Below are 24,232 nucleotides of genomic sequence, written 5' to 3' on the forward strand. Positions count from 1 at the left end.
CTACGGAAGGGAGGGTCCATTGGATTGTCCGTGAGGAGAAATGCTCATAGACCCCCAATGGAAGGCAAGTGGAAGGCAAAGCTGGGATGGATGAGGAGCTCTAGATATGGATGGGCTTCTGCTTCTGCTTCATTCCGGTTTCAGTCCCACTGTCCATGCCTGTGGTATTGAGAGCAAACCAACCAACCAACCAACCAACCAACAAGCAAGCAAACAGACAAACAAACACATGGTTCAGTTCCCAACTGAGATAACCAAGAGCATGTAGATGAAATGGACGGCATCTATTATGTATGACAACTTCTAAAGCCTTGCCCAAGTTCAGCCTGTTTCCACTGGATGGCAGTGTCGGTTCGACGAATGCTGAACAGATGGCTCCACCATCAATCTGAACCTCATGTCACCACTTAGTGCAACCTAATTTCTCTGGCACCGCATTCCTGCCGCAACTGAGGGCGCTCACTGGAGAACGTAGAACCTTACGTTTTAAGGCGCGGCAATTAGGCCTCTTGGCATCTGAACTTCTGGTTGGTGGCCGTCTGCATCTGGCTCTCGAATGTCCGGACGTCTTCTACAGACATTGCTGGGACAAAAATAAATAAATAAACAACTAACTATCTACCTTATACAATTCTGCATCACATCAGTCCTAAATAGCAGTGAAGAAGAATTCCACACATTTACAGAAGCTCTAAATATGAATTGCTGTAGTATTAAGAATATACTCTTCATAGTCAAAGATATAAACAGATAAGATGGGCAGATTAAAGGGCTCACATTTGACATTTCTGCTGTTTTTCTTTTTTTCGACAGTTAAAATTCCTTCTTTTCATCCCTGAGAATTAAACAGGCTTTTTTGTTACTGTGTCTTTAAGACATATATATGCAAATGAGCTCCGTTATGACTGGCTACCCTGTATTGTGACGCACTTCTGGCTGACACACTTTTTATAACTTGGGCAGAGCTGCTGGTCGAGTAGGTGGCAATACACAAGTATTGGGACACCTGCTCATTCACCTTTAAAATAAAGGGTATTAAAAAGAGTTTATCCTGGTTTTGTTGGAGTAACTGCCTCTACTGTCCCGAAGAACAGAATAAGACTTTCTACTAGATTTTGGGGCTTTGCTGTGAGGATTTGATTGCATTTAGTGCTAAGAGAATTGGACACCCTCTCATCCCAAAAGTCTTGGATAGAGCACCTTCATTACAGAGTTCCACAACTCAGGATCATGTATACTAGACAATGAATCATTTTTAGTAGATAATGAATCATTTTTAGTAGATACAGAATCATTTATTGTAAATACTGATTTGTTTCTAGCAGATAGTGAATCATTTATTGTAGATAGTGAATTGTTTCTAGTAGATACAGAATCATTTATTGTAGATACAGAATCATTTATTGTAGATACTGAATTTGGGGCTTTGCTGTGGATTTTGGGGCTTTGCTGTGAGGATTTGATTGCATTTAGTGCTAAGAGAATTGGACACCCTCTCATCCCAAAAGTCTTGGATAGAGCACCTTCATTACAGAGTTCCACAACTCTGGATCATGTATACTAGATAATGAATCATTTATTGTTGATAGTGAATTGTTTCTAGTAGATCATGAATCATTTATTGTAGATACAGAATCATTTATTGTAGATACAGAATCATTTATTGTAAATACTGAATTATTTCTAATAGGTACAGAATCATTTATTGTACATACTGAATCATATCTAGTAGATGCATAATTTATTGTAGATACTGAATCATATCTAGTAGATACATAATTTATTGTAGATACTGAATCATATCTAGTAGATGCATAATAATTTATTGTAGATAGTGAATAATTTAAAGTAGATACATAATAATTTATTGTAGATACTGAATCATATCTAGTAGATACGTAATAATTTATTGTAGATACAGAATCATTTATACTGCATTTATTGTATAAACTGAATATACTTTTTTTTTGTATAGTTATAGATGTTAGTGAACAACAGGTCTAAAAACTGAACTGAACAGTCTACAGGGTCCACAGGGTTAACTGCTTACTGCATGTAAGTAATCTATCAAATAATAAATGTCAAACTCATTTTTTCTGATGGGGAAGCTTTTCATTTACAGGTCATTAGAAATGACTACTAGGAAAATCCTCCATCTACTCCAACCTCTACACATCTCAGAGTTGCATTGTTCTCTACAGCAATCATAAACCGTGCCGAGCGTCTTCCCACCCACTGCTAGAGCTGAATAGCTATGAGCTAATTATTTTTTACACAATGCTCAAGCAATCCATCTGCGTAGTGCAGAGTCTCGCTGAACTTTAATCCCGCATGCAAAAAAAAAAAAAAAAAAAGCCATTACGCAGACCACAGGCGTCTCAGCCATGCCAGCACCCGGGACTTGCCTGGGGAAGCCGTCTGAAAGCTGATATGCAGACACGTACTCTTGGACTAACAAACAAACAAACACAGGCCCATAGCAACCGGGAGGCACAGACTGTGCCCTTCCATGTGTCCAATCAGGAAAGACTGGAACGTTTAAGCCCAGCCACGTGAGGGGGTACAGATCTCTGATTTCAATTTGATTTGATTGCAATTCAGGGGTGCAAGCAGAATTTAGGCAAGAATGGAATTGGCCAATTTTGGCTCCGAACAAGCAATAGTAGCCTTTTTTTTGTACCTTGTTGCAGTTGCATCGTACTTTATTGGATTCTTTAGTTGATTTTAAGTTATTTAAACAGGCGACCATCAGTTTGGCCCTTTAAAGAGCAAATGATGTGATTGTTAACTTGGCTAATAGAAGGTACTGCCAAATTTTAGTCCAGTTTTTGATATGCCATAGAAATATAGGCCAATTATGCTCTCTTGGACTCTCTGCCACGGCTGGCTGTAGTAGTGCAGTCAGTTTATTCTTTATAGTCCTTGTTTGCACAAGCTAGCTTAACATTTACTTCACCTTGAGTTCATATCTTTCTCTTGCTTTCTCTCAAAGTCTACCTGTGTACCTATTTTTCTGTCCTTAGGTTTCCAGCTACTCAGATCAGAACTGATGATCAGATCAGAACTACACTCATGATGCATATCAGCCCAATAAAACGCACCTGGCAAGCTGACAATTTTGAACAGTGTTCGTTTATTTAAAAAAATTAAAATACCATCCTCATTTTGAGATAGGGCGATACCTTCTCAACATTATTTATCTGAGGTTCATTAAGACACTAAGAACCAGTAGTTCCACAATGCAATATTAATATATGATTATTATTTACAATTCACATATGGCACTACACTCACTGCACTAAATAAAAAGCCAACCGGTTATTGAATCGATTACGCTCTCTTTGTAATGCAGCTGGTCTTTACTGATAATATTTACGCTATAAGATTACACTGTCATATAATTTACCACAAAAACGCTAAATGTCATATTGCCTACCCCAAATTCCACTCCTGTATAATCAATCCAGCACTGATGCAGCTGAACCGCCACCTTTAGATCAATGTGTTTTTGCACCCCTACAGTCCAGGCTTTAACGAAGATCACAGAGTGCGATTGGGGAAGGAGGCGGCTGCCACATGGCGTTACCGTTTATGAGGTCAGTGCCATTCCCCTGCTCCTGGCCTCGCAGCTATTTTGAAGCAGCCTGACCTATTTCCTTCTGCCAGCCAGCGCTAGACCTCTGCCTGACACTGGGCCATCTCCAGGCCAAGCGGCCACGTCACCTTGCGCTCGTAAATATCTGTTGACAAGCCCAAAACAAGCCCATAGCTCGGGTCCAGCAGAGTCTTCTGGGAATTCGATGCAGCAGTCTGGAATACTCTTTCTCTTATCTTTGCACAGGTCTGATTGCAGGGAAACACACACACACACACACACACACACAGTAGAGCTGCACAATATAATGTGTGTTAATCGAGGCTATGTTGGTGTTTGCGATGCTGACACGAGCCTCTAATCACTGTGATTTACTGAGGGCTGGGTGAGCATCCCTACTACTCTAGCTGATGTTAGGTAGATGTTAAGTAACGTTTGTCTACCAGATGTTCGGTAGATGTTCACTACCCTGGTTATCTATGCCAGTTAATCTAGATGTTTACTACTCTAGCTGATGTTAGGTAGATGTTAACTACCCTACTTGATGTTATCTACTCCAGTTAATCTAGATGTTAACTACTCTAGCTGATGTTAGGTAGATGTTAACTACCCTACTTGATGTTATCTACTCCAGTTAATCTAGATGTTAACTACTCTAGCTGATGTTAGGTAGATGTTAACTACCCTACTTGATGTTATCTACTCCAGTTAATCTAGATGTTAACTACTCTAGCTGATGTTAGGTAGATGTTAACTACCCTACTTGATGTTATCTACTCCAGTTAATGTAGATGTTAACTACTCTAGCTGATGTTAGGTAGATGTTAAGTAACGTTTGTCTACCAGATGTTCGGTAGATGTTCACTACCCTGGTTATCTACGCCAGTTAATGTAGATGTTAACTACTCTAGCTGATGTTAGGTAGATGTTAACTGCCCTACTTGATGTCATCTACTCCAGTTAATCTAGATATTAACTACTCTAGCTGATGTTAGGTAGATGTTAACTGCCCTACTTGATGTTATCTACTCCAGTTAATGTAGATGTTAACTACTCTAGCTGATGTTAGGTAGATGTTAACTACCCTACTTGATGTTATCTACTCCAGTTAATGTAGATGTTAACTACTCTAGCTGATGTTAGGTAGATGTTAACTACCCTACTTGATGTTATCTACTCCAGTTAATGTAGTAGACTAGTAGTAGTAACTACTCTAACTTATGTTATGTTATGTTATCTTAACCACTGATGTTAGCCAGATTTGAACAACTTTAGCTGATGTTAGCTAAATGTTAACTACGGTCCTGCAACTGTTAGCTAGATGTTAACTGTTAACTGGATGTTAACTTAGTTAGCTAAATGTTAAGTAAGTTACTCAAACTGTTCGTTAGATGTTAACTGCCCTAACTGATGTCTGACGTCAGCTAGAAGTTAACTACTCTTCCTGATGTTAGCTAGATGTCAACATCTCTAGGTGATATTAGCTAGATGTTAAGTAACGTTTGTCTACCTCATGTTAGATGTTAACTACCCTGGTTATCTACTCCAGTTCATCTAAATGTTAACTACACTAGTTGATGTTAGCTAAATGTTACCTGTAAGCTAGATGTTAACTATTCTAACTTATGTTAGCTGGATGTTAACCACTCTAGCTGATGTCAATTAGATGTTACCTACCCTCACTTATGTTAGCTAGATGACAACCGCTCCTTCTAATGTTTGCTAGATGTTAACGTCTCTAGGTGATGTTTGCTAGATGTTAACGACTCTAGCTGATGTTAGCTAGAAGCTAACTACTTTTCCTGATGTTAGCTTGATGTAAATGTCTCTAGGTGATGTTTGCTAGATGTTAACGACTCTAGCTGATGTTAGCTAGAAGCTAACTACTTTTCCTGATGTTAGCTTGATGTAAATGTTTCTAAGTGATGTTTGCTAGATGTTAATGACTCTAGCTGATATTAGCTAGAAGCTAACTACTTTTCCTGATGTTAGCTTCTTTTTCTTCTTATTAAAAATGTATCTAATTAAAACACTGGCATATCACAGTGAAGCTACTTACATTTAGTTAATCATCACAGACACATTAATTTATGCATGTCTTCATTAATATTTTCAAACCAAATCAAATTTATCTACAAAACGTTAAAACCTAATACCCCCAGTGAACAAGCCAACAGCTCACTACAGTGGCAAGGAAAAACTCCCTCAGAGCTGGAGGAAGAAACCTTGGGAGGAACCAAGACTCACAAAAGGGATCCGACCCATCCTCCTCTGATCAGAACTATTTATAAATTATTGATAAAAGCCACCGAACCACAGCATAAGACTGTTGTTCTGCTCAGATGTGCTGATCTAATCATAATAGAACTAATACAATCATAGTAGTGATGGTAAAAATAATGAAGGTAATGATGGTTTATGGTTTATGGTAATAATAATAATTCCACGGTGGAATATGCTGTAGGCCTCGGCAATAAGACGGTGTAACTGGATTCTGCCGATGATAGTCAACACGATTCGATGCTTCAGAGGTGATCATCAAAGAACTGAAAGAACAAGTTGCTAATTAGTGTAAAAAACTACGTCATTTAAGAATTTTACATTAAAAAATGCATCTGCAGCTGAATCCAGAGCTTGGATTTGGAAATTTCCTGCCTTAACATTTCAAAGACGGCCACCTACTCATTTGCCTTGGTCCTTGTCAAAGACGTTAAGGTCTTCACACCTGCCTATTTCTCTTTCATCCAACATAGCTACTACCAAATCTGACTGTTTTGACTGTGAGACCTTGATATGGGCTTTTTTTTGTTGTTGTTTCCAAGATATTCAACTTAATTCGCTTCATCTGTGATATAATACCAGTATGTTTAGGCTCATCTGTGTATACACACTGCTACCCACCATCTTTGAAATCTATTCAGACACCAACTGTACATTCCTGGGACACCAGAGATGGAGCTCATTAATCATTAATGGCGTTTTGACTGCATATTTCCTTAATGTAGAATGCGTGAGACAAAAAAAAAAACAAAAACAAAAACCCCCACAGCTTTCTGAGGATGCAAGTGAGAATTCACAGCCGCTCTCATGACTCAGTGGGTTGTGTTATGGAGTAAATCTGAGAAAAACAAACCAGAAAGCAAAAAAAATAAATAAATAAGAATCCCTCTACATCATCCGTCTTGCTTCAAGCCCAGACAGAATTCCCTCCCCAACACACAAGCAGCAGACACAGCAGGGTGTGACGTGAGTCAAAGACAAACGCTAACAGTTTAGCAGGGGATGCGAGCGCCTCTCAGAACAGCCAAGCACTGGATCACGCAACGCAACAGCGAGGCAGCGTGATTTCAACAGAACAGCATGAAAACACGCTCAGGCAGCCTCTAAACCCAATGCCCCAGTCGACAGCAAAACAAACCGTATCTTAATCCTCCCTCTTCCCAGTGAAACATTCCGCTTTCGGAGCTGCTCGAAAGCTGCTCGAAAGCCGCGGTGCTTTCGTCTACAAAAAAGCTCCAGAAACGTCTGACTCATCCACCTGACTGTAATCTGCAACGATGCACAGCCACCAAGCGTTACACTCGGCTGAATAAATAAGCAGGACTTACAGTACCACTCGTCCACCCATGCGAAGGCCTGCCGGTGGCCCACCAGCAGCACGTCCCTGATAACCTGAGCAAAGACAAGAACCAGGGTGGTCAAGCAATTTACACAGTCGCGATTAGCCGGCTAGCTGGGTTGCTGTGCTTTTTCCCTTTTCTGAATCTATACCTATATCGCTTAACTTCCGTAGAACGGCGATTCATCGCAGTTTCATCCCCAGCATCCTGTGAAAGCAACAGCAGTGGGTGCGTTTACATGCATCTCAAAAATCCGGTCATAATCGGATTTCTGCAGTTATCTGATCATCCAGGTGGTCATACTCCGATTTCTTAGATCAGAGTAGGGTCTAGAAATCCGATTAAGGAATCCGAGAGCTGGATTTTAGCTCAGTAATCCTATTTCTCAGTGCATGTATACTCTTTAACCGGAGTACTTTCAGATTCCTCGGTCTGCTCAGGCCTGAAAATAGACCAGGGGTTAAATATTCATCCTCTTGAGCACTGTCTCAACCCTGGTCCTGAAGGCACCCTGCCCTGCACACTTTAGTGGACACACCTATATATGATTTCCTGAGTGACTATTGGTCAGTTTTGACCAACATGTAGTGTCTTAGTCTTTGTTTTGGAGTCTCATAACTCCAAAACAAGACAAGACAGCCATATTCACCATTTATGTTGGACACACAGATGGAATTCGGCTTCCAAATTGTGAACACTTCAAGCAAATGAAGGTGGTCCCTGACTTTCGGACAGTACCGCAGAAGTATCAAAAAAGACCCGCTATGCATGTTTTTGCCTCTATAAGCTTATTTCTTTCTTTCCCCTTTTCTAAACCAGAATAAACTGACAGGGCAAAACATTTAGCTTGACATTACGGGCCGCCGTGGCTGCCAGCCTTCAAAGCGCTGATCAAAACGCTCTGGGTGACAGAAAAACCATGAGGCGATTCTCGAGGGTCAGCGGCTCTCAAAAAGTTTCAAACGAGCCAGGCTGCTTCAAACAGTTCGTCCAGAAGCCCTTTTTTTGCATTTGAGGAACTCTCCTGCACTGTCAAAGAGGGGATTTAAATGCTCTGAACGCAGCCGGTGCGGAAAACGGAATGGGCGGTCATCAATCACCCCGGCAGCTCGGATGGTCGGGAGCCTGCATGGGAATGGCATCTTTACCTTTGCCACCCAGCTGGTGTGCAGCGGTCCGACAGCCATTATGCTCAGAGACACTGGAGCTCGTAAATATGGTCTGCCAACCTGCGAAAGTGGTGGCGTGAAAGGCGGAGGGCTCAGGGGAAACATTTAGCGCGCTAACAGAACCCGCGAGCATACGCAGATTAGAGTGCTGGCTCTTTATGCAACTGCTGATGCGCTGCTTAATGGGGGTATGTTATGAAACTCATCACCCTTTCATATCACAGCTGTGATAAACAGACATAGTTTAAGTGTTCTGATTGCAAGCTTTACATTCGCCACAACTCAAGGAGTGTAGGATCTTCTGAAACGCGGGACTATATTGTTACTATTATGATAAAGGGCCTAGATTGTGGAAAAGCAAATGTTTCTCACTTTAAATGAAGAGGGTTTGATGGGGTATGAAAACACTCTCAATATAGACAACTCCTAATATGCACGGTAGTAACTTCAGTCTCCTGCAGATGGCGTTGCACGAGGATGATCAGTTTTTTTGATGGGCCTCATACTTTGAGAAGAGTTGCAGTGAATGTCTCATTGGATGTGTGGAAAACGGGTCGCAAAGCAGATGTTAATGAATGGCAAAAGGAGTGATTGCAACTGGGCATGTGCGAAAGACCATAGTGTGAATAAAGTAGCTGCTGAATTTGCAGATGTAACGAAGCGTACGGTCATACGGGTCTACTAGCAGTGGCAAAAATTCCAGTCTACCAAAAATTCTACTGGAAGTTACTACCACCTTAAATGCACATGACTAGGTGACTCATTTTTTAGTCCAGGGAGCTTCTCTCAAGGATTTTGAGCGTGGTGTGACTGTTAATGCCAGATGAGCTGATTTGAGTACTTCCAGAACTGCTGATCTTCTGAGATTACTCAGAATGTCGTACTACAGAAACAACATTCAGTGAGCGTCAGTTCTGCAGATGGAAACACCTTGTTGATGGGAAAGGCCAACAGACAATGGTCCGGCTGGTTGGTGCTGACAGAAAGTCTCTAGTAACTCGGATGATAACCACTCTCAGAATCTCATGGGCTTCAACAACTGAAGAACATGTTGGGTTCCACTTCTGTCAGCCATTACCAGAAAGCTGAGGCTGCAGTGGGCCTCACATACCCTGGCCAAACATAGCCTGGTCTGGTGAACCTGGATTTCTGCTGAAGCACACAGATTGTAGGGTAAGAAATAGTGTAATGGTGTGGGGAATATTCTATTGGCTACTTTCAGCATGATAATGCACCATGTCACAAAGCAAAGGTGGTTTCGTTAACATGACAATGAGTTCAGTGTTCTTCAGTGGTCTTCACAGTCACCAAATCCAAGAGAACAACGTTTGGGATGTGGTAGAACGGGAGATTTGCTGCATTCGCTGCAAGCATGTCAACATGGACCAGAATCTAAAAGTGGTATTTTCAACATCTTGTGGAATCCATGCCATGAAGAACCGAAGCTGTTTTGAGGGTCCATGTATGCAATACTAGGACATTCTGGACGTCCCAAACAGTGCATGTTGATTTTGTTAATTTGTTGACCAGCAAAATGTCCTCACTTGTGTAACACTGTCATGTTTTTCTATCATCATGAGGATACCTAGTGATAGGGACAAGATGTAAACACAGTTTTTGCCTTATAAAACTATTAAAAAACTTTAAAACTGGAACCTATGTTGAATTCTGAATGGTCCTTAATATGACTTACTATGCTGTGACGTTTCAGGTGTACCTACTTTGTGGATATACTGCTCCACTCTGCTCTGCAGACCAAACACCTCGAATTGGACCCGCACCAGTTTGTATGAGCACATGACTGGCCTGTTGTTTTTCCACCAGCCTGTCTTAAGGGGTCCTCTTCCTGTCTTCATGGAGGAGAAGTGTTTCAAATCCTGAAGGAAAAGAAGATACAAGAGATGTTTTTTAACCAAGTGAGCAGATCATCTGCTCTTATTATCACATTGCCTGCCATACTGAACTCAACAATTCGAATATATATTATTTTTATAGACAATTTCTTAAATAAATCATGGATATCATTAGTATTAGAGAACTGAACAACTACATGTATAATAAGCACATTTATAGATAGCCTCTAAACAATTACAAAAAACAACCTCCAACTGTTAAGCATGGGGGTGGATGGATCATGCTTTGGACTTGTGTTGCAGCCAGTGGCAAAGGGAAAATGTCACTATGTAGGACTATGACTTGTTCACAATCCTCCACGGAAAGGCCAGGTGACCTGTGTCCTTACTACAACATTAAGCACCGGACTGTCCAGAGGGACATCTTCACAAGCCTGATGCATTTTGGAAACAAGGTCTGTGGACTGATGAAGTTTTTGAAGATCAAGAACTTTTTGGCCACACAAGAAAAGGTATGATTGAGAAGAAGACCTCTCCAACTGTTATGGGGTGAATTCATTGTGCCGTGGGCTTGTTCCGCAGCCAGTGGCACAGGTGACATTTCAGTGGTAAATTAATTATCAGCAAATTATGAATGCAAACAAACATCATGCCATCTGTAAAAAAAAAAAGGATGAAGATAAAAAAGAGGAAGGCAAACAACAATCCTAAACACACCTCAAAATCCACAACGGACTACCCCAAGAGGCGCAGGCTGGAGGTTCTGCCATGGCCCTCCCAGCTCCCTGACCTAAACATCATCGACCATCAATTGATCATTGGATAGATCTGTGGTAGCAAAGCAGCAAGACAACCCAAGAATTTTACAGAATCCTTTAGCAAGGAAGAATGTGTGGAAATCTCATTCCCCAGTCTATAATAACTCCATAGTAACACATAACCCATGGGATCCTAGCCCATTATGTCATCCAAGCTTTTATCTTTACAAATGTAGAATTTAAAAAGTCATAGTTTTTAATCAAATAAAGATCATTATACAAATGATGTACCATGAAAACGTCTTGAGGTCATATTTGTCAGGCAGGTTAACCGCACCTCTAACCTGCAAGGCACCGAATTCTTAACTGACACGAGGGGTCGTCTTGTGAGTGAGAGACCCATCAACATGATTTACAACCATCTTAAATATGTCAAACATCCTTCAGCTCAGTGTCAGTCAAATCAACAAATCACTATTTAAAATGCGCTTAAAATGACGGGGTGGACTCAGAACTCTCCATCTGTCAAAAATTTGCCCATGACCAAGACCATGGTGGTCCACGAGGTCTACGGTACAGTTGGAAAACAGCGTAGGCATAGACTCAGTTAACTTGCCAAACACTGAACATTTTAATCATTGAAATAATTTGTTGCACAGAGGCCAAGGTTATTTTTTATCATGTTCCACTGTTTGCTTCATATGATTGGCAGGATGACAAAGCTCTTCTTGATCTTTCAGTCAACAACCCTGAACTCTTCTCTTCCACTACAATTTTCTACTTCGGGCCACTAGAATTAAAATAAAAGTCAAGTTGGCATATTTGCGAGGTGCGACTGGTTTCGACTTCCCTGCTGAAAAAATCCAGCTCAAGAACAGCTGGTTTGGGATGGTCTAAGCTGCTTTTTGGTGGTCAAGGTGGTTGAAAAGCTGGTCATCCACACAAAAACATACTCTATGCTACTAAGCTAGCTGTCTTGACCAGCCCTTGACCAGCATATTGTATGTTGCATTTGATTTTGGTCATGCTTGGTCCTGCTGGTCATTCAGCTTGGTGATGCTGGTCGACCAGCTTGGTCTTGCTGGTCATCCTAGTCAATCAGCCAGGTGATTCTGGTCTCAACGTCTCGCTAGCATTAGCCGAGACAAGGGTAGAATGGTTGAAAGGGTGGAATAGAGGTCGTTGTGTATGGAAGTAAAATCAGAAAAGCACCTCTGTAATTTTATAATGCCTCTCCGGGACGTCATCGTAGGCAATGTCCACAAAGTCCACTTCTACTTCACGCTTCTGCTTCTCCACTCTGAAGATCTACAGTAAGAAATAATAAAGGGAAATAATGTGTAAAATTTTGTTTTTTTAAATATATGAATGCATTTCTCACCAGCAATCAGTGCGGCCACTCACATTCTCATTTGTTCCACAGTTGTCCTCATATTTCGTCTCAATGTGGACGGAAAACTTGGGTAAGAATGAACACTGTGGGATGTAAAGTTCAAATCAGCCAAAGTGATCATAGCACACAAGCCTCGCTACTATCTACGTCTCACTTTTACAGACACTCAAGCAATGTATTTCACTGTCCGTCTCACACTGTCCTGTCCTATGTATTTATTGTACTGTATGTTTATTGGGCCTGGAGCTGAGTTCGTCACTGCGGTGTGCTTACTGTACAGGAGCCTAGCATGGTGCTGCAGTTTCATTGTTGATTAAACAATGTACACCAAGCCCCTGGAGGAATCCCCGCTACTGTATATGGTTGGCATGACAACAAAGCTCTTCTTGATCTTGACCTGAGGGTAGATCAAGAAGGGAACTAACATAGCCCTTCATCAGTCCACTGTCATCAAAACAGCCCCAGAGCATGATACTACCGCCACCATGCTTAACAGTTCTTACAGTAATTTTGGAACGTCTGACACCACTGATTCGATAATCTAAGTGGGTGTATGTGTAGTTTTGACCCTTTATGTATAAGCTTGACCTGCTTGTGCACCAAATTTTTGCAAAATGCGAACTACGCTCGCTTTGGGCTGAAGCAAGGAAGAGGAATCTTAAGAAACGTGGGCTGGAGTTCTGGGCAGCTTCACGCTGATGAAACTTGAAAGTTGAAGCCAGCCCACCTGCAGTTGCACATCCTTGGGGGATTCAGAATTGTAAGACGTATATGTGCAATGCAAGCTGGGTAATGGATTGAGTGAAACAGCTCTGTTACACCAATAACATGAAGTGCTTAGTTTTTTAAGGATAGCAGTTAGCAACAGTAGCTGCATATCCACATATACAGTACCTTAAATTCTGTGGCTTTTCATTATTCTAAAATTGTCTGCATTGTAGATTAATATTATGAAGAAAAACATATGGAATTATTTAGTAAACAAAAACAGAAAATGTTTTATATTTTAGATTCTTTAATGTAGGCACCTCTTGCTAAGATGACTTGGCATTTTTTCAGTCAGCTTTATGAGCTAGTCACTTTCAGTTAACAGCTGTGCTTGTCAAGAGTTAATAACTTGGAATTCTCGCCCTCTTAATGTTTTTGAGTTCATCAGTTGTGTTGTGAAGAGGCAGAGTTGGTATACAGTAATTAGCCCTATTTGAGGAATGTTCTAATCCATATTATGGCAAGAGCTACTCAACTAAGAAGATCTAAAGAAAAACGACAGTACATCATTACTTAAGAAATGAAGGTCATTCAATACGAAACATTTCAAGAACTTGTGCAGTCGCAAAGACCATCAAATGTTACGATGAACCTGGCACTCATCGGGACCACCCCAGGAAAGGAAGACCACGAGTTACATCTACTGCACAGGAGAAGTTCATCAGAATTAGCAGCCTCAGAAACCGCAAGTTAACAGCACTCCAGATAATAGCCCACCTAACTGCTTCACAGAGTATTTTGGTTTGTTTGACACTTTTTTAATTTACTAGATGATTCCTTATGTAGGAAAAATATAAGAAAATAAAAATATTGAATGAAAAGATGTGTCCAAACTTTTGACTGATACTGTATACAATTTTCTTTGTCTAGTAAGGGCCTCCTCACTCAATGAGGACCTCTTCCCTCTCTGCACCTGCTGCTGGGTACTATAGAGGGGTTCTAATGTGTTGCTTTTCTGCTGGTAGTCGAGGAGTCAATGAGCTACGGTGATGTTTGACGACCAGTTCATGCTAGCAAATGTAAAAAAAGTACATATTTACCTCCTTATGCCTACATTCAGATTTTATAACTTACTTACTGTATATTCTTGATATGGGATCATCCAACAGCGGACAGAGGATGGGACAGAAAGAAACAGAACACCTTTAATTAGCTAAAAAGATTACATAACCCCATTACATAAACAGAACTGATGATCCGGGTGAGTTTCCCAAAAAGTGATCAACCTTAGTAAATAACAAACTTCAATGAAACTTCAAGCTCTTCAATGATCAGGACCTCACAGGACCACCACAGAGCAGGTGATATTGGGGTGGCGGGTCAGTCATTCTCAGCACTGCAGTGACACTGACTGACATGGTGGTAGAGTGTGTTAGTAATGTGTGTTGGATCAGACGCAGCAGTGCTGCTGGAGGGTTTAAACACTGTGTCCCCTCCCTGTCCACTCCTGTCCCCTCACTATTAGACACTCCTAGCTCGTTGGTCCATCTTTCAGATGTAAAGTCAGATATCTGTTGTGTTGGTCATCCTCTAGTCCTTCATCAGTGCTCACAGGACGCTGCACTGTTCTGTGGATATGTCTGGTTGGTGGACTGTTCTCAGCAGTCACGTTGAGGTGTTTAAGCACTCCAGCAGCACTGCTGTGTCTGCTCCACTCTTATCTGGAGTGTCACTGCAGTGCTGAGAATGACCCATCACCCAAATACTACCTGCTCTGTGGTGGTCAGTCCTGTGGGGTCCTAAGCATTGAAAAACAAGTTGAAATAATGCTAACAAAGTGTGCAGAGAAACTAACTGATGGACTACAGTCTTATTCATCTACTGTATGAATAATAATTAAAAAATACAATAAATTAGTGCCCTCTGGTTTTTGGGTGCTGAACTTTGGGCAAAACTCACCTAGAAGAGTACTTGTGTAATGAATAGATCAGGTTAGTCAACCTTGCAAGCGAGTGTACATAGTTTGTGGAAGGATCTTGGAAACACTCATTCAGCCTCATTCAAGCCTTCTTATGAAAAAAGTACTTAGTATTATGAAGACTTTGGGAAACCCCCCCTAGGACTTGCTTCGTCATACTGCCAAGGAATGATGCTCACCTGTTACAGTGTAAGGGTAGTAATTCCTGGCCTTTTCTGTGATGTAGAAAATACGCGGGACGAAGGTACGGGCCCAGCTCGGAAGCTTACTGTAAAATATCACAACACATTATTGTTATGCAATCGTATCTGCCGCTGTGTTGTATTGTATGATGTTTGACAATACAGTACTGTACTGTATTTTTAACAACACCAACATTCAGATAAAGAGGGGGGGGGGGGGTTGGCAGAAAAAAAAGAGACAGCATTCTTAGTATTACTTCACACATAACGCTTCCTGAAAGCAACACCACAGCAGTAATCTCCCCAAGCTAGCGTGTGTCCCTGGCACTGAATATAGCACACACATACACACATCGCTGTAACACGATTCTTATTGAGACGTTGGTACATTTATAGAGCAGATGGTGGGAGAGTTGTAATAAAGCGGCTGAGAGTAGAGGAACCTGAATAAAACAATCCGGTCCAGCACAAGCAGACCAAAAATTGTCCACCGCAGGAAACCCCACCAATTTTGTCATTCTAGCTGCAGGCCAGACACAAAAGATTCATTGTCGGCAGCGAAGTTGTGCGCTGGCAAAGGAAAAATCCAATTACGCTCCTCGCAGTGTCCGACTCGACCCCTCCTGGCCAATCTGCTAGATGATAAGGCATGACAGCACTGCCAACAGCACCATCCAGCTCCACGGGACAGCCCTGAACAAGCAAACAACTACTACTGATCGACCCAACTTATCACCAATTAACAGCCGGGCTAATCCCTGGCAGGGGACCTACCAACCTGCCACCAATTAGTCCGAGCTGACGGGCACTGAGGGCACTTTCAGTTGCAGTTGTTGAGAAATTCAGCAGCAAACTGCCAAGCTGTGGTTATTTTGCTACCTCACGGCATATTGAAATACACTGGTGGGCCCTTAGGTCCTCCTGTGATTAGTAGGTGCATCACTATGACTACAATTGATGTCAAAAATTGATGTCCAAAATTTGTATTGATTACGGGGACACAAGATGAATGAGCAATAAATCCGACTGGCACCCTCTGCATTAAAAGCTAGCATAAGGAAGCACCCTGGCTCTGGTTGGCAGCAATGAGAATGAGGGATTTCACGCTATGTTGTGCTACTTTGAAGCTGAGATACAGCAACGCCCTATCTCCAAGATATTTTACTGGCCCAGTGATCCCCAAACTCTACAGCCAGTCCAACACCAAAGTCATGGAGTTCAAGATCGCTGGATTGGCCTTACTCTCTCTGAGCTCCAGGGCACAGAAAAGTCTAGGTGTTTCCATACATCTTGATGTCTTCCATACATCTTGAGGGATGGTGGGTTAAGCTAAGCCATATTTGAAGCACAAAGGGCTCTGACCACTGCCATCAGGTATGAAGGGTTTGGTGCATTTTTGGCTTTGCAGGCCAGCATCAGGGTTTTGAATCTGATGCCAGTGAAGGGCACACAGTAAAGGTAAAGTGGCTTGGCTAAACTTTGGAAGACTTAGGACAAGTTGAGCTGCTGTCTTCTGGAGTGGTTGCAAGGGCTTGATGGTGCAGCTTGGAAGACCAGCCAAGAGGGAGTTGCATTAGTCGAGTCTTGAGAATGGAAAAGGCCGAGCAAGCACCTGGGTGGCCTCTCGAGAGTGCAAGGGTCAAATTCTCTGAATGTTGAGAGATGGTGGGTGAACTTGAGCCATCCTGAAGTTCGAAAGGGGTGTAGGTACGGATCATGTTCTGACCTTCAGGTATGATGGAGGTGCTGGTCCATTTTTGGCTTTGCAGGCCAGCATCAGGGTTTTGAATCTGATGGACAGCAGCTACAGGAAGCCAGTGTAGAGAATGCAGCAGTGGAAATACATGGCCGAACTTATGAAGATTGAAGACGAGTCAAGCCGCTGTATTCTGGATCAGTTGCCAGGGTTATCTCAGGACTTGCAGCAGTCAAGGGACTGGAGGAGAACATGGGTGGCCTCTCAGGAGAGAAAGCGGTGGAGAAATCTGCTTGCCTTATGGCATATGCTGTATGCCTTCTTAAAGGTACCCTAGGGTACAGGGTTGGAGCTATTCTTTTTGACTTCCAGCCTATTTGAAACCAAAAGAACAAATCCATCAAGATTATACTTAAGTACATGCAACCGAGGAAATGAAATCTCGTTGCTACCCACCATCGTACAGCATGTACGGCTGGGGTCGCCGAGTGTGATGTAGAGGCCTTATTCAATATGCAGTCTTGAGAGAGGGCTGCCACTGACCCAATTCTAAAATCTAATTTCGTTCGTTTCACAGTTTCACTGCCAATCCCGAGGATCTGGCCGCAATGACTCACGAGCTCAGTGACTGCTCCAGTGATTCTTCCCATTCGAAAGAAAAGGAACGGCGATGAAAAACGACATGGGGCTGACCTTAAAAAACCCAGACAGCCAAATAATACACACACACACACACACACACACAGAATAACAACAACACAGAGATGCAAGATTCAAACCACTGGCTCTTCTGGCTCACTGTTGGCTGCACCAGATCCAGACAGGCTGCGGAAAATACATATTTCATGACAAGTCACAACTAATTCACTGCGTGCAAGATTAAAATATCTCATTCTCTCCGTCAGTCTCTTCTAAGTAATGTGTCTCTCTCTTTCTGAAAGATAGAGATAGAGAGAGATAGAGAGAGAGAGAGAGGCGGCAGTAGGCAGTTATTAACGGTACAGTTCGTTACACACTGTACGCTCACGTGGAAGGGCCGAGTAAAAATAGCCCCAGCGTCGAGATTCGGTTCGTATGCTTTCATAGCTGATGAACATAACTAAAACAAAACGTCCGAGGAGGTTGCCTGGCAACAGAGACATCACGATTCAAATTTTGCTACACTTTGAGTTGAGAGTTGAGTGGGTGGAGTACAAGAAGAAAAAAAAGAAAAGAAAAACACTCCTTGAAGATATTTCAGTCAATGCTGATTGTAAGCAGACAAGGGAATTGATATTTCCATTTCATAGGGTTGTATGCAAACCAACCCCCCTTCCTCCCCCACAGAACACCCTCTGCTCTTCGTGAACACAAACCCAATTTTTATGCTCATTTATGAAGCCAATTGCTGTGAGAACTTTCCTTGTCCTTGGCTAATGGCTGCAGCTCTTTTTAGGAGGTCTAATTGCCATGACTGCAAGACTAAACGGATTTAGCGCCCCATAGGAACGAGTGAACTTTCTTTTGTTGGACGTTCTGAACAGAAGAATCGGGCCTCAGACTAGTTAACGAAAGGCCATTGCCATAATCCCGCTTCCAGAGAACATCATCGGCACATTTGGAGCTGTTGTGATGACTACTGACCTTTTAAATGATTAATATTATAATGATATTTTACTTACATAGCAGCTTTCTCCCCACCCTTACCCTTATATCTGACCCAGGGTAGAGGTGTTTCAGACATGTCTAGATGCAGTTGTAAACATTTCGGAAGTACCTGGATTTCTGAATTGATTATTAAAATGTGGTTACTGCTAAGGATGCACTGATCCGGCTGCTTTAGTTCTGATACGATACATAAACTGCATATCGGTCGATACCCAATACCAGTTCAATACCATTGCTGAATTAATAAACCGTATACCTCACCATGTGGGAGAGACTAAAGGCATCAGGATTGACTAAAACATTACTTTATATAATATAACAAATTAACACATAGACATAAATGTACTAAATTGCCATTTGTCATTTATTTATTTGCACATTTAGTGCAGTTACACACCAACAAATTAAAGTGATAGGATCGGATCCATGAATCGGCCTAATTATCCGATACGCGATCCAGCTAATGTTGTTAATATCGGGACTGATATCCAATCCTACTATCGGATCGATGCATCCCTAGTTACTACATTAGCTGTACTGTCAGATTCTGACAGTATCGCTGAAGAGAATTGCTGTGGCCCAGAGACGTTGGGTGATGCAACAGGACGATGACCCAAAGCACACAAGTAAACCAACTAAACAATGATTGAAAAAGAAGAAGATTTGAGTTTTGGAATGGTGGAGTCTTTCATTGAGCACATCGAGTAAATGCAGGCTAGAAAAAGTAAGTGACCCTATAAAATGTTATTTAATATAATAACCAGACATGTATAAAGTACTAGAGCACCAGACTTGAGTAAAAGCACAAGTGCTCTATCAAAAAAGTGACTTGAGTAGAAGTAGAATTGTCTTTAAGCTCCAGACTTAAGTGGAAATACTAAAGTATTCATCATTTTTTGTAAAGTTTTGCAAGTAGTTTATTCTCAAATTTACTGCTTTACTACAAGACAGAGTACATGTCCATAGAGTCTTCAGTTAACTCTCTAAACAAACTCGCCCAAAAGAAAGGCTGAACAGAACTGACTCAACCTGCCATATACAAGAGTTTCATCTGTAAAACCAGCTCAAACCCCTGAGCTTCACTCTCTATAAACTCAACTACAGCTGAAAGATCTCAGGCCATTCGGACACATACGAGTATTTGAAGGAGGTGAAGATGGAGGTGGTTCTTCTGGTGGTTCTTCTTCTTCCATCTGGAGATAAACTAACAGAGCTCTAGCGTTAGTGTCCTCACTGCAGCAGTGGAGTGTAAGGAAGAACGGCAGCATGCGAGCGTTGAGGCGGCTTCATCAAACCCGGTGACAGCGCCATCTAGCGCTCTGGAGGTGATGATGTGGATCTGAAATGATTCCTACCATTTTTATAATTGTAGCGAGTAACGATGCAGCACATAAACAATGTAACAGAGTAAAAGTATTAAACTCATCCAAACGTGTAGTGAAGTAAAAGTGGAAGTAGGAGAAAGCAATAATACTCCAGTAGATACAGTATTTTAGTACTTAAGTACAGTAATGAAGTAGTTCTACTTTCCTACTACACATCTGTGATAATAACCGGTGGGTCACCCTTTAAGCAGCAGTAGATCACCTCCACCACATTTCCTGTAGCTACAGATAAGATTTTTATGACATTGGGGAGGAATTTTGGCCCCTTCAAATTCTGAATGCCTTGCATGCACAGCCATCTTCATGTCATGCTACAACATCTCACTAGGGCTAAGGTCAGGACTCTGACTCCATCATTCTCAAACACAAATCTTCTTCATTTTCAACCATTCTTGGTCTACATTGGTCTACTTGTGTGCTTTGGGTCATTGTCCTGTTGCATCACCCAATGCCTCTGGGCCACATTTTCTCTTCAGTGATAGAGCACCACTGAAAGTTTTGGTGATCCACAACAAATCATCCAACATCAGAACATCAGAATCTGACCTCACTAATGCTCCTGTGGCTGAATACAGTCCAACTGTCCAACATCAGTGTTCAAACATTACATGCAAAGTCTTTCCAGAGTATTAGAGGCTGTAACTTCAGCAAAGAGATGACAAACTCCCCATTAATACCCATGATTCTGAAAGTACACTTTTTGGATGTAAAGGTGTCTGCAAACCTATGGACACACAGTGCATGTTTCTTAAGAACAGTACCTCGCCAGATGCAGTCGTTTTTCACTGAAGTGGCCTTGGCCGTATTTGGGGTCACAGTGGGCTTCGTTCTGCAGCACCTCGACTCCTTCACCGGTGTCGCTCTCCTGATGACTGTGCTTGCTGATGGTGTACAGCTGACCAATCCTGTACTGAAGAAATCACACAAGAAGGCACTCTAAATGCAACAGTCTAACTGCAACACTTCCTGCAGCTGGATGTAAATGGTTTTGAATATGCTGCCTGACGCCTGAAGTTTGCATTATCTCTCATAGGAAAACACTAACAATACAATGGAAAACAATGAAGCAGTGGACATGTGTTCTGTGGTGGGATGGACCTCCATCCAATACCTTAAGGATGCATTTGAGTGGCATTTATGATCCAGAACCATCTGATTCCTGACCTCACTGATGATCTGAATGCAATCAGGTTATCACGGCCATGTTCAAAATCTAGTGGAAAGCCATTCCAGAAGATAGACTTGAAAGAAACATTAGATGAGCAGGTGTCTACAAATGTTTGTACTGTTGCCTGTCATTGCTTTGTTGACACCGCAACCCCAGTTAGTCAGAATGTTTCCATTTTCACATTAAATTAATTCATAAATAAATAGTTTCCTCATTTGTACAATCTCTTCCTCAAATGTAATAAATATTTCATTTTTAAATGTAATAAATATTTTCCTCAATTGAATAAATCATTCGCTCAATTTAAGAAACTGTTTCTTCAGTAAAAAAATATATATAAAATATATTTCCTTAATTTAATTAAAATGTCTTCAAATTAATAAATCAATTCCTGAATTTAATAAACCATTCCCTTGATTTAATAAACTGTTTCCTCATTTGTTCCTCAAATGTAATAAATCATTCACTCTATTTAATACCTTGTTCCCTTGATTTAGTAGTTTTATGAATTTAATAAATTAATTTAAACAATTAAATAAATTGTTTCCTCAATTTAATAAACCATTCCCTTGATTTAATTAACCATTTCCTCATTTATACAGTATGTTCCTCAAATGTATTAAATCATTCACTCTTTTTAATGACTTCCCTCATAAATCGTTTCCTCAATTTAATAAATGCCTCAGTTTAGGAAATAGTTCCTTCAGTTTAATAAGTCTTTTCTTTAATTTAATAAATCATTCCCTCAATGTAATAAATTGTTCGCTCAATTTAATAAATCCTTTTTTCAGTTTAAAAAAGTCACAGCCTCAGTTTAATAATTTTTTTCTTCAATTTAATAAAACATTCCCTTGATTTAATTAACCATTTCCTTATTTATACAATCTGTTCATCAAATGTAATAAATGAATCACTCTTTGTAATAACTTCTAGTTCTCTCTATTTAATAGATCATTTCCTCAATGTAATAAATGCCTCAGTTTAGGAAATTGTTCCTTCCATTTAATAAGTCAGTAATGTAATAAATCATTCCCTCAATTTAATAAATAATTCCCTCAATTTAATAAATCATTTCTTCAGTTTAAAAAAGTCACAGCCTTAGTTTAATAAGTCGTTTATTGAATTTAATAAATCATTCCCTCAATTTAATAAATCATTTGGTCAGTTTACAAAAGTCACAGCCTTAGTTTAATAAGTCTTTTATTGAATTTAATAAATCATTCCCTCAATTTAATAAATCATTTGGTCAGTTTACAAAAGTCACAGCCTTAGTTTAATAAGTCGTTTATTGAATTTAATAAATCATTCCCTCAATTTAATAAATCATTTGCTCAATTTAATAAATCATTTATTCAGTTTAAAAAAGTCACAGCCTTAGTTAAATAAGTCTTTTATTGAATTTAGAAAATCGTCCCTCAATTTAATAAATCATTCCCTCAATTTAATAAATCATTTGCTTAATTTAATAAATCATTTGCTTAATTTAATATATCATTCCCTCAATTTAATAAATCATTTCTTCAGTTTAAAAAAGTCACAGTCCTAGTTTAATAAATGTATTCTTCAATGTAATAAATCGTTCCCTGGATTGAACTAAAGCCTCCCCTCTAAACTGAGGGAACGATTTATTGAAGGGAAGAAATGGTTTAAATGAGGGAATCGTTTCTATCTGTAAACATTAGAGACGTTAGTTCAATAGTTCAGGAGTTCAGTATCAGCCTCACACCAGTCAGTTCTGCCTCAGGGGGGTTCAGCCTCAGGCTACAGCCCCCCCTCAGTCAGCAGTCCATAAATCAAGAGCCAGCGCTGGCTGAGTTATAACTTCAGCTTTAGCGCTGTGAAAGATGCTCTTCCATGAGACACAGTCCCATTAATCCCGTTCACTCAGGCGTCCATTTACTTCTGAAAGAGATAAAGGAGCATCTTACCTCTTCCACCGTCAGAGGCATGCATATGCGGTACTCCTTCAGAAGCATGACGTCTTTGCTCGTCAGAAGTCTGTCAGGAATTGATGAGAAATGGCTCCTTCTTGGTGTTTACGAGGAGAAAATCGATAAAAATAATCAGGAAAAAATGATAATCGTGAGAAATGGAGTTCCACTGACTGCTCTTATCGACACATGCTTCCTCCCCAGACTAAACACAAACCTCACTCCTGAGGAGACAAAAAGGAGCACAACTCAGGCCACTCACACCTTCTACATATCCTAATTATTATTAATAATAATAATACACGTGAAGATAAGCAGCTCTGGAGTCAGCTCCTCTCGCCCTGAGACCTAATGTCAGCCCTTAATGGAAGGGGACACCGTTTGGCTCGGGTCTAAGCTGGGGGGTAGAAGAAGCCCAAGAAGCCCAGAGTCTCACACAAGACAGTCCGACCTACCCGCGCAGACTGAGCTGGGCCGTTTCCACACTCGTTGCTCTCTGACTGATTTTTTGAGGTATAATAATCTGACCCACTTTCTGAAGCTGAAGAAAAGTCGTAGGTCGTAGCTCTAACTAACGCTGCTGTGTCCTTAAGACAGTCACCCAGACTGGCCACTAGAGGCGCTGTCTCACTGCCCTATACTGAATCTGTCACTGGACAACAATCCTAAAGTCTTATAACCTGCCTTCCCTCAATTTAATAAATCATTCAGCTTCTCAGTTTATTAATTCATTCCCTCAATTTAATAAATCGTTCCCTCAGTTAAATACATAATTTTGTCAATTTAATAATTTCTCTATTTAACAAATTGTTTCCTCAGTTAAATACATAATTTTGTTAATTTAATAATTTCTCTATTTAATAAATTGTTCCCTCAGTTTAATAAATAATTTTGTCAATTTAATAATTTCTCTATTTAATAAATTGTTTCCTCAGTTAAATACATAATTTTGTCAATTTAATAATTTCTCTATTTAACAAATTGTTTCCTCAGTTAAATACATAATTTTGTTAATTTAATAATTTCTCTATTTAATAAATTGTTCCCTCAGTTTAATAAATAATTTTGTCAATTTAATAATTTCTCTATTTAATAAATTGTTCCCTCAGTTTAATACATAATTTTGTCAATTTAATAATTTCTCTATTT

General features: G+C 40.6%; 1 protein-coding gene across 1 annotated transcript; it reads right to left on the bottom strand.

Moving 5' to 3' along the window:
• Window positions 1-127: 127 nt before the first annotated feature.
• On the bottom strand, window positions 128-23,128 carry LOC140574196 (cytoplasmic phosphatidylinositol transfer protein 1-like). Its single transcript, XM_072693947.1, has 10 exons — window positions 23,081-23,128; window positions 20,746-20,894; window positions 15,254-15,342; window positions 14,235-14,242; window positions 12,400-12,471; window positions 12,208-12,303; window positions 10,106-10,261; window positions 7,204-7,267; window positions 484-583; window positions 128-159 (listed from the first exon to the last, which is right to left on the bottom strand). Exons 1-9 carry the CDS (start codon window positions 23,126-23,128, stop codon window positions 501-503), a joined length of 765 nt encoding a protein of 254 aa, XP_072550048.1. The 3' UTR covers window positions 128-159; window positions 484-500.
• Between the last annotated feature and the right edge of the window lie 1,104 nt (window positions 23,129-24,232).

The sequence above is a fragment of the Salminus brasiliensis genome, chromosome 12 (genome assembly GCF_030463535.1).
Source record: "Salminus brasiliensis chromosome 12, fSalBra1.hap2, whole genome shotgun sequence".
Classification (NCBI taxonomy): Eukaryota; Metazoa; Chordata; class Actinopteri; order Characiformes; family Bryconidae; genus Salminus; species Salminus brasiliensis.

Coding starts and splice junctions, on each gene's coding strand:
- LOC140574196 (XM_072693947.1), bottom strand. CDS start 23,128: ATGCTTCTGAAGGAGTACCGCATATGCATGCCTCTGACGGTGGAAGAG. Junction 15,343..20,745: donor AAACGACTGCATCTGGCGAG/GTACTGTTCTTA, acceptor GATATTTTACAG/TAAGCTTCCGAGCTGGGCCC. Junction 12,304..12,399: donor ACTGTGGAACAAATGAGAAT/GTGAGTGGCCGC, acceptor TTCTTACTGTAG/ATCTTCAGAGTGGAGAAGCA.